Source organism: Homalodisca vitripennis, chromosome 1, assembly GCF_021130785.1.
Source record: "Homalodisca vitripennis isolate AUS2020 chromosome 1, UT_GWSS_2.1, whole genome shotgun sequence".
In the NCBI taxonomy this organism is placed as follows: domain Eukaryota; kingdom Metazoa; phylum Arthropoda; class Insecta; order Hemiptera; family Cicadellidae; genus Homalodisca; species Homalodisca vitripennis.
Genome location: NC_060207.1, coordinates 59,791,520 through 59,803,862, shown reverse-complemented (window position 1 = coordinate 59,803,862; position 12,343 = coordinate 59,791,520). Strand labels below are relative to the sequence as shown.

Below are 12,343 nucleotides of genomic sequence, written 5' to 3'. Positions count from 1 at the left end.
ACTCGCTAAGCTTGCCAAATTCAAATAAAAGTTGGCAGACTTTTTAACATTGGCTTTGCGCTTCTTATAAGGTATTCATTGGCTTAGTTTAGGAAACAGATCTTGCCGCCAGGGAGCACACTGCTGGTGACTAGATCGCATTTAAGTGGCCAATATTATTACTTTCCGGGCAAACCTTGTATGTGAATAACAAATATATTTTAAAGGTATTATTAGCAAAAATACATCTAAAAGAATTGAAATAATGTGATATTTTCTTGATGAAAAAAATGTTGTACACATATACTTATTCATCTAAGAAATTAAAAACAATTTCCTACAATTCCTGGAAAAAATTTCATATAGATTTTTATCAGCATTTAATGCTAGGTACTTCCTTTTATTTTGTTATATTTAAACTGAATCACATTTGCTCCTACACAAGATATTTCTGAAAGCATGTAAAAGTACTCAGAAACATATTCTAGGGGTCTAAATTAATTTTTTTTTCAAATGAAGGAGTGTTTGCAAATACTTTCTTTCAGAGTTACAAATTTAGACCTTAAAATGGATTTTTTACTGTGACCATTTAACTATCTGTTGACATAAAACAAAATTTAATACTCAGAGTGTGAAACTAAATGTTCTACTTCGAGTCTAAATGCTTTCATGAGGAGAAAAATTATGTTAAAATTATATAAATCTAATTTTTGTTGTATATAACACTTTTTTTAGACGTTTCTATGAAATAATGTGTTTAAAAAAATCAAAGGTAGTCAATGCGTACACATGTAACACATCTTTGCCGTCTGAGTCTCACTAATAGCCACTCCTAAGAATCAAGAATTTTTTATCGTCTTTAAACACAAACAGTGTAATTGACAAAGTTTTAAACTTATCATTATTTTGTTCATATTTACTAACAATTAAAATTATATATTGTTTAACAGACAATATAATCACAAAAGTAATAATAAAATGAGATTAAAAAATAACAATGGCCTAATAAACTTTGTTCTACAGATAACACATTTAGATAAGACAACAATGTGATTTCAGATTAAAATAAAATTTACAATAACAAGTATATATAATAGCTATAAAAATGAGACAAACACGTAATTAAAATTAAGATGTTAAACACTTAATGTGCTAATATCACAGGCTAAAAATTTATCAATGGAGTAAAAAATATTATCCTTTAACCACCATACATATTACAATAAATATTAGATTGAATTCTCTTTTGAAAAAGTGTATTCTTTTTTGGTAATTCTAAGCAATATATGGGTCAACCTCGATTTTTCTCATATTACAATATAATGTTCCAATAGTCAATTAGAAAAGGAAATGACTAGAATTTCTTGCCGGAAAGCAGTTATAGGGAGCAGGCAACTCATATTACAATATAATGTTCCAATAGTCAATTAGAAAAGGAAATGACTAGAATTTCTTGCTGGAAAGCAGTTATAGGGAGCAGGCAACCGCGAGAATTACCTATTAGTGATCAGGGGCACTGACGTGATCTGGGCTTCAAATTTGGAACTACTCGAGTTAATTTTTTTTCTAAAAGAGCAAGCAGCGCAAAGCGCTGCGCAGCGGGCAAGCATCGTGCGTGATCTTCGTATATACTGAATTGATTCAGGCCAAAGGAATGACACAGATTCCTTTACCAGATTTTTACGGAGATTTTGTATTGGGCGGATTATATTGGTTTACTTTGCTTTCCAGCATGTAATTATGTGTTTAAAATTGTTTTACATACAATACCTACATTATATTGTAATATGTAATAACAATTTATCAGAAATTTTTAATAAAAAAAAGGATCACGCACGATGCCTGCCCGCTTCGCGCTGCTTGCTCTTTTAGAAAAAAAATTAACTCGAGTAGTTCCAAATTTGAAGCCCAGATCACGTCAGTGCCCCTGATCACTAATAGGTAACTCTAAGCAATATATGACCGTCTGGCGGTTGCCTGCTCCCTATAACTGCTTTCCGGCAAGAAATTCTAGTCATTTCCTTTTCTAATTGACTATTGGAACATTATATTGTAATATGAGAAAAATCGAGGTTGACCCATATATTGCTTAGAATTACCTCTTTTTTTTAAGAATAACTTTAAAAGAACTACTTATAAAAAAGACCAGTTTCTAGTTTTCCACATAAAACTACCTTAGGGTTCTTTGTTTAAAGTTTGGTATTGACGATGGAGGGTTTGAAGGGATAACATGACATTTGCCATTGTTACATGTTACAAAAGGTATAGCGCAACGTTTCCAGGACGGGAATATATATCTTCTTCATATGGGGGGGGGGGAGGTATCTATCCTAAATCCTGTTATACCTCAGGGTATACTAAAAATTTGGTTTATTTTGTTACAATACAGTGCAATCTCGTTAACCCTTTCAGGGCCAGGAGCAAATATGAGATGTTCCAAAATTTTTCACATCTCATATCCCCTTGTGACTAGTCAAAAGTGCCAGGCTAAAATTGGCGATTTTGCAGTCTCTTGGATTAAAATTTATAATTTTTCATAAAAATTAGAGAATGACCTAAAAGTTGCACCAAATTACTCGTATAGATATATATACTATCAACAACAAAACATATAGATGCAGTTTTAATTTTAAATTTAAAAAAATAATGTTTAAATAGATTAAATAAAAAGATTTTTTTTGCAAATAACTAAAAAAAGGAAAAATAATTTTACTATGGGAAGCTATTTTATTATATTATACATTTAGAAAGGAACAACCATACAAAATTTTGTGTTCTCTCGTAAATAAATTTTTTATGACACATTTTGTATAAATACGCATAATTGTACTTCGCAACATTTGATAAGTGTTAAAGCAACTGACTTACATTGCAAGAAACTTAAAATAAATATTCACATTATGGATGTACCAGTAAATAGATGATTGTAGGATCCATAAACAGTTTCAATACAGTCAAAAAACACTGTTTACCAAGAAATATTTACACAATTTTTTTGGAAATTTATTTATACTTTTTCTATTTACGAATGTGCTATTTACAATTTCACTCCCGTGAGCTCGCAAATTGTCAACTACTACACACAATAGCTAAGCAGGTAACAACTAACACTACTAATATTTACAACCACAAAATAAAATAATGAAGAAAAATCCAGCATACAATAATACGATTACACTGAAGCATAAAGAATTAACAACAAAAGATCGAGTCAGCTGATAATGTCACGTGACAATTACGAAATAAAAATGCATAGACCTCCAAAATAAAAATTATATTCATATTAATTATCTACAAATATACCAGGGAATAAATAAACATAAAAAAAATATATTGCCGCCTGGCCCGGAAAGGGTTAAGTCAGTTTACACGTCAATCCGACATAACGAAAGTCCAGGTTAAACGGGGAATATTGAAATGATAAAGAACAACATGTACAAACATTACACCTTCTTTTTATTAGAGAAAAAGAATTAAAATACACATCACAATAAAGTATAATGCAGTACATACAGTTTAATTTTTCTGAAAGTATTTTGTTAATTTGAATTGCGTTAGGTTTGAATGCTGTTTTTCATGCGTGCAGTCACACATCTTTTTTAGTATGAGAAGCTAGGCTGGTGTTCTCTTCTTGTTGCTCAAAATAAACCATTAAGTTCCCCAAATAAGATGCTGTTTCTACATGGCTTATAACTAGAATATTTTCAGTGTTTTCTTCATAAGTTCTCCATGTTATCAGCATCTTTATCACAACAAGTACAGTAGCTTCCATCCAACTTTCAATAATATTAATGTTAACATCTGAGCATCCATCGACATTTTTTCAACCTAGCAGGTAGGCTATCCTTCCCTTCCCCACGTTCCGTGTTATGCGTTCGGCTGATTGTTCTACGAACAATCTACTGATAAACAAACATCCATCCCACGCTCGGCAGTCTGGGCAGACGACAAAAAGCTAATTTTAAATTTACCTGAACTGATCCAGGTTATCTGGATAAACGACCTAAAGGGGTCAGACTTAACGAGGTTTCACTGAACAACAAAAATGGTTTTTGAAAAACTGAACTCCAAGAGAAAGTTTTTGCAGAAAGTTTATTGGATGAAACAAAATGTTATTTAGTCATGCTCCTAAAGGTATTAATTAATTTAAAACAGCCCGTAAGTTTTTAAAAAGATTACTTGGAACTGTACATTGGTATTTAGTTTTTTTTTTTTTTTTTACTGTCTGTGATTTGTTTCTCCATTTTCAATTATAGTAACAAATTTTTAAAAGTAAGAAAAAACTCTTGTTCCTTTTATTTTATAATTTTGTTGGAAATTCTCCCACACCAATACTATCCCAACCTCAAAAAATAAGTTAAATTATTTAGCTCTCATCCTATTATTTTATTATCGCACAGATTGAAACAAAATATGATACCTTCTAGGAGATGTTTATTTTTCTCATCATCAATGTCGTCATCAGGATTTATTTTGCGTTTGCTGTTGCACCGCCTTTTTCTGGGCTTCTGCAGGCTGAGCTGACGATACAATTCGTAGCCAATCAGCAAAACTCCACCTTCTTTGGCCCACTGAATCACAACCTGGACACCAATAATACTAGTTTAATGAAAATTTTAATCCATTCAGGACTTCTAGTTTTTGGCTAGAAGGAAAAGTAGCTTAAATGACACAACTTTCAGCAAACTAGTCTAAATTCTTTAATTGAAAAAAAATCATGCACTTAATATTGATTAAGGTGGTGTAATCGGTTTTGGGTTGAGTAAAATTTTTTCATTATAACAGTCACAATGCTTTAAGATACCCTTTTTGAAGCCACAATAAGTAATACTAAAGTAAAGTAGCCACAAAAAGTCATTTTGGGTCTTTTTATAATCAGGCCCAATGGAAAACGTCTGGCGATAAGGATTTCAAATATTTACAGTAAATATGTGAAATATGATCGGAAGGAGTGACACATTTTTTATTTTGAAATACATAAGTTAATTTTCCCACTATGTTTGAAACTTTACAGAAAAGTATTAATTTTTTATATTTTAGAATTAAAAATATGTTACTCCCTCTGGGAGAATGACACACAAAATTTGGCGTTTTTGAATTTTAAAAAACAAATTCATATGAAATTATGTTGATTCTTAATAAGACAACGTGCGCCTTTGGATTTTCAGTCTGCTTCCTGCCGTGCTGCTCTTGGACGCACGAGCAGGAACGCACTTGCCCTTCCCCCATCCAACGGCAGTCCCCTTACCCCTCCAGCCCCTCAATTAGTTCCTCTTTTCCTTCACTCTGCACTTGATGTCTCCGTTCTCAGCTCTATCATAACCAAACAAATAGATTTACAACAAGGCTAATCTCCCTGAGTCTTGCTTGTGTTAAGCTGAGCACAATTATTTAATTACAGTCTGAATGAAGATATATGTATATAGTGTTATACTAATACATTTCAAATAACTTAACCATTCAATACATCGTTAGATGGAAAATTACAGTGGATTGAATGAACTTCAATGCTTGACAACAAGGGTGCTTTACGTAATTTGGGCTACATACTGTAAAAATTGCATTCTTTTTCGATTATGTAAAAAAATAATAAAAAATATTGTTTTCTCTTACAACGTAAAAGAAAAATATACTGCCTCAATTGGAATTAGTCAGGTTAGAATAAATAGTCTAACCATCTAATTAATAAATTATCTATCTATAAAATGTAGAAGCAGGATAATTAAAAAAAAACTATATAAATTGATCAATCGACGAGGCTATGCATTTGACACAGAATGTAATATTATCTTATAATTTGGTAAAAAGTAAAACGGTTGAAGATAAGGATAAGATTTTTTATGAGGTGTATGTGAAAGATACATTCAGAAATGGAATGGACATGTGTTTTATTTTAAAATAACTAATTTATTAAATTATAACTTTATTAAAAAATATGTAGTTTTAAAATTATGTTTATAACAAATATTATTCCCTTCAGCCATAAATAATTTTAAAAGTATCAATTCCTGAAGATATAATAATTGATTGTATTAGTTAGACAACTAATACAATCAAAGGTTTTAACTCACATTCATACTGCTAAAAATGTATTTTCAGCTGTTTTTATTAGAGCCTAGTTACACAATTGCCTAAAGTTGCTAATTTAAAGGACTATAATTCCTGTAAAGTGATTGAAAACATGTTTTACTAGATTGTTTCTCATTCAATGACCTAGGAAATTTTTGATGTATTAGGTCCTACAGTGGAAATTTTATAGTACTTTTGAATTAATAAAAGGAGGGGAAAGTGGAGGGTCAGAGTGTATAAAGAATATTATATTAATGTAATGAAAATAAGAATAGCAAGGAAATAAAGTTGTTATCAAAATACCATATTAACTTTTATTTGTCCTGTTTGTCTCTCCCCTCCCACCGTCGGTGCACCCCTGGAGGGAGTAAACCCACAAATCTCATCTAAACAAAAAATTAACACGCAAAGAAATTAACAAAGTAATATGGATTAGCCTATTTATCAGTAAGAATGGACTTCCCAGCTTATTTGATCTCCGAACGTCATGTCTGGTTGTTTAAAATTTTCAAAACTTTTACTATACAATCATACACAATTTTTATCATGTCTACTGGAATAGTTATATCTATAAGGCAAATTATATTTCTATCTACTACTGTTATAATATATAATCAAAATCTAGACCTTCTGTGTTGTAATTATTTGGATTTTATTCTTACTACATAAAAGAGTAGTACGGGTATTACATATCTGCATTATGAGTACGATCTGCTTAAAATATATGCAGTTTAGGAATAAATATTACTGCCGGAATAGTAAAAAAAAGGTAGATTTCACTGAGGGGGATAGGTATTTTTAGTTATGATGGTTAATTTGTACAACACTGATGGTATTATGAGTTTGAAGGTTGGCATAATACTAGCAACATTTCTAAATTTTAAAAGCTCTATCGTCTTGAAACCTTAGAAACAAAAATTTAAAAACATAAATTTGTAAAAATGTAACATTTATTTGGTTACAATCAACCAGAAATTATGGTTGTTAATTTGCTTATAACGATCAAATACATACTTTGTGTACTTCCAAAGGAATTGTTATATATATTTTTTTTTCATCGTAAAAAAGACTTTTAAAACTCTCAGATTATTCACAATGTTTGTTACTTGTTTATTCTGCCATCAAGTTTTTCAGATGACTGCAATACAAACTTTTGCCTATGAATACTATACAGTACCAATACGGGAATAATAGTGAACACTTAATTAGCAGAATTAATAGCTAATTCAAACTGAAGCTATGCAATGTTTAGTTAAGTTCTTTGGGTAGTCACAACCAATAGAAAGTTTCAGGATAGCGGCCATTTGCGATTGTAAAAATTTTAGGTCTGTGATATTTTACAACAAAATAGAATTGAGACATTTTAAAGCAATATTTAAAGCTACTGTTATTCTTAATATTTTTTTCCATAAATCTGTAAGTCTTTATAAAATTTGAGATAACAGCACATGTGAAATCTATCTTTTTTCCAACTAAGCCAGAAGGGAAATTTGACCTCTTGACATAGTTTCAAAAATGTTATGGCTGTCGTTATAACAATTCTCATATAGTAAAACTTATCTAGTAAAATAATTCATAGCTATTACATAATCATCTTGCAACATAAGATAAAAATAAGCATATCAACTGTTTGTTTCATATTGATTATTGACTATGGTCGATGGAAGATTTTAAAGGACAACAGGATTTCGATACTTTTAAGTAGTCATTTGTCTAGACACTAATATAAACTTAATGTTTTATAGCATGCAGGTTCATAAAATTGCATTATGTCATGAATTTTTACAATGTGGATACTAACCATTTTGAAACTTTCTACTAGTTGAGAGACATTTATTGGTAGAGAACTTATCAGAGTTATACATGGTAACTTATCAGAGTGTATTGTCTTACTACAAATTTTAGTTTGAATTGGCTAGAAATTATGACATTTCATCACTATTTCCGCAATATTACTGTATATTATTCAACACTGCTCCGTTTAAATTCAATTATTTACTGATACAGATACAGTATTATAGTTTTTTAATACACATTAATATTAAGTAATAATTGGCAAGTTTTTATACTTATACTTTTTGACAACTTTTACGCTTTAAAGTTGACAGCTATTCATAATTTTGGAAAAGATTGGTTATATCTAAGTTTTTATTCATGTTTTATTTTTAAAGATCTAAAAACCAATTTTACTACTTTACATTGTTTTGCCGAACTTCAATTTTTTGTTTGCAAATGTTACATTTGTACATTTAACCTGATAAAATTAATATATAACAAGACAAATGTATACTTATTGGTACATAAATAAACTTCAGAATTTTATGAAAACAGCAATACCAATTTACTTGAATTGAGTGTAAAAATATTTGTTACAAATTTCTAAGAGAACAAATGCAGAACATGAAATAGTACACTGCTACTTGAGAGAAGATCGAGGGAGAGAGAGAAAGAGAGATAAACATATGGGACAGATAACTAATTCCCAGTACTTGGAGTGGAATGGGCCAGCAGGCTACTTATCGTAGAAAAAAGGAAATGATGATGCCCATACAATCTAGCAGTCAGAGTTTGCTATACTGATGCAAGCTCAACCTTAAGCTCCACACATTTTATTTTAGATTTTTTTTTAACCCTCCGAGCGTCGGCCGACTTGTTTTAAGTCGACGGCACCTTTCGCTAAACGTCGCCGTCTTATTTTAAGACGGCGGGCACTTGCCGATCAAATTAATTCGACCCGCGCTATTATTCGCGTAATATTGTTATAAATTACATATACCGAAAGCCTGTGAATTGTTCTTTACATTTAGTGGTCTTTGCATACCTCTTGGTCTGTACCAGATGCTAGTGTAAGTAGTTTATACCAGCTGTTATTTCGGGCGGGACGCTGCTCGCGCGATTGTTCAGTGTGTTGTTGTAAATATATTATGATATAAACATTATGAATATATTCACAGAACCCTATAACCCTGTATATTTATGTGTTCATGACTAAATTTGTTATAATTTGCCTATTATGAAATTGTTGTAGAGGTAATATAACAATAACATGTGGATACTTTTATATTTAAAAAAATATTTTCTAAAATATTTTTTCCCCTTTCTCAGGCTGTTGCAAAAAGAAAGTTTTTTTAAAGATTTTAATTCTTATATAAGCATATTCTGTGATTCTTTCCAAGAAAGATGATGTATAATACACTATATTTAAACCATTCTTAAGATATTTTATGAATTGTGCAAAAAAGACTACAAAAGTTACAAAAACAGGTGGACGTTTAGGGAAATATGATGGACGCTCGGAGGGTTAATGTGCAAGTAATTTAGGAATTAAGATGAAGTTGTGTTTGGTTGGCATATGGGGAACTAGCATAGTCTGCAGTGCATCATGGTTTTCTGTGTGGCTCCTGGAGTGGGAAGGATCAATGAGATGGGTAAAGAATAGGATAGGCAGCTTAAATCATACCATATTTAGTCTTTACAATATAAATTTTTTTAAATACAATCTGACATATTTAATACTAAAACAAAGTTATAACTTTCTTTATTCATATTATTACACGATAGAACAATGAGAATAGTGTCAATAATAATTTGAAATACAATTTAAAAACACAATAAATTATAATGAGGCAAAATAAGAATTGATATAAAACCATATAAAAAGAAATTCAAGACAACAATACAAATTTGAATCTCTCTGTGGTTCAAAAAGTTTTGAGTGGTTACAAAGAATCCCGTTTGTGTCTTCACTTTTAAATCTCTATGTCAATAAAAAGAGGAATATTCTTTCGATCTGGTCTCTTCCTAGCCTATAAAAAAACTCTTGTTAAAATCTAATCTTTTTGCCCTCATTATAAATCATACAAAATAAATTCATTGCTGTGTAAACAATGATTTAACACATTCCATTGTTACACATAATAAAGTTAACTAATAGTGATACAGAAAAAATATCTTGCCTTTGGTAATTGGAAAATACAATTTATTTTATAAACTATGACACTAAAAAAAGTCGTATACAAAACTGGGGCCTGAACAAACATTGATCCAACATAAGAAATTCAAATGTTGCAAAGTTTTTAACTCTGTGTGCTTAAAAAGGCCTTTCTTTTAGTGACAAAACCCAGTAATTTTTCAAATTACGTCTATTGCATCGCTCTATAGATCCCAAGATTTTTGGATGATTTGGAGACCTACATGACAAAAAGCATCTCTAGCCAATATTACCTTTGCTCTGGCAACCATGGACTTTTGAAGATCATTGAGCACGAATAGAGGGAAGGTCCGGGGTTTGCACATCCCCCTGCAGTGAGAACGGAGACATGGACGGTTCCACGGGTAGCCACATATTAAACTCAGCCATCCAATTCTGTAGCGTGTTGATGGGCATGATACAAAGGATGGTTTTACCTTCTGTATACCGTAGGAATACATCACAGAAGGACACCACCTGCCAACAGAATTTTTTTTAAGTCTTTTCCAGTAATATGGCACAAAATGTAGAGAAAAACTTACATCATATCAACATTAACTTAATAAAAAGCCAAGATAGTATTCAATATGTACTAATTTTTAAAATTACCTGAAGTGTCTTTCCAAGACCCATTGAATGGGCGAGAATACATCCAAACCCTGATGAAGTTTTGAACCTTTCCAGGGATTCCACAACGTTGTCGAACAAAAATCTCACACCACCAATCTAATCAAAATAGACAACATTATTGTTAGATATTAAGGTAGTCCCTAATATTTATCTACCAATTAAGAGTTTTGATCATTAAACACTAATGTTTACCATGAAAGCAATTTTGACATCTTATTTTTTTTACATTCACTGTCTTAATAAATTGAATGTTTTCTGAATATCAAATTATGAATACATTCCTCATTTCCAGCTGACCTACCGACTAATGAAAAAGGATTGAGAAATTTTTGCAACAGTTACTCACGAAATAGCAACAAAGGTATGGGAAAAACTTGCCTATTGACTTGATGTGTGCTGTGTGATGAAAGGTGCCTACATCAAATAAACCAAAACTGTTTTTGAGTTGCTCTTTCATTTATACTTGTAAGTAAAATGGAATAAATACTATTAATCCTTTAATAATAATCCATTAGCAAAAGTATGAAAAAATTCACTTAAACAGTAATCATGTCGTTTGATGAAATAATTAATTTTGCAGTAGAGGAGCAATCTGTCTTATCATGATTTGGAGTTTATATTTTAAAAGGTTAAGTTAACAATGTTAGCAAAATAATATGCTATAGTTATTAATACACTGTTGTTATGCCATAATTATAAACTGTTGTGCAACAGTAATGTACAACTATAACGTGTTGTAGCAGCCAACAACACAATTTAAATGCCCACAAACATTATTCTTATAATTCCTGTTGTTTCTTTCAGGACACTGTGTATGCAACACTGTAACATAGCGCCTTTTATGTGACGAACAGTTAGTGATTGAATGTTCCTTTTAGTGCACAGACGTAAGTGTATTCCTATAAACTACTGCATATTTGCAATGATTTCTTGTGAAATGGAGCATGATCGGGACTGTTTGTTATGAAGTGATGAAATCATAAGGGAAGGTTTGATTAGTGAAGAAGACATAATGTACGATTCTGATATACATTTTTGACGATGAAGAAGATAAAGCTAATAGTTTTGACTCTATCGACATTGAAATACATTCTAATGCAACAAGCAATGAACCTCTTAATCCTACAAACGTTTCAGTGATACAAACTGTGAGCACAGACAATGGCCCTTTATGTAATATATGTCGATGGCACTACAATGGTAATTTTGAGCCAAAACAATTTGAATTTGATTTGAATTTGAGTCTAACTCTGACCTTCATTTGGAGGTAGATGGTAAACTAGTGTGGCCTCTGAAAACTCTTTGAAATTCTTGGTTTGTCCCGATTTTCCTAGTAAAAACATTCTGATTATTTAGTCCATTTTCAAACCAAAAATGACTAAAATACTGTTTTTAAATTTTACCCCTGAGTGCAACAGTGACGGTTTTGTTGTCACCAGTAGTATTTGCATGAAATGCCACATAACTGTGGTGGTCTAGCAAATTTCATCGATATTGGAGATACGCAAGAAATTCGGTGACGATTCATCCTACTTCCTATTTTAACCCATTGCGGATCAACGACGTGAGGGTGACGCGGAGCGAGGCGTGGACCAAAAGCACAATGACGTGACCCTCACGCGGATGACGTGGTACGGATGACTCATTTGTTTTGAACGCTTATCGCTGTTATAAGCCTCGGAGATATTTATAGTC

General features: G+C 31.4%; 1 protein-coding gene across 1 annotated transcript in view; it reads right to left on the bottom strand.

Annotated features, from left to right (window-relative positions):
• LOC124362655 overlaps positions 1–12,343 on the bottom strand; it is a 72,908-nt gene that overhangs the window by 38,775 nt on the left and 21,790 nt on the right. Inside the window, 4 exon segments of the mRNA XM_046817350.1 lie at positions 4,400–4,562; positions 10,273–10,338; positions 10,340–10,495; positions 10,628–10,744. Coding sequence (XP_046673306.1) covers positions 4,400–4,562; positions 10,273–10,338; positions 10,340–10,495; positions 10,628–10,744 — 502 coding nt within the window.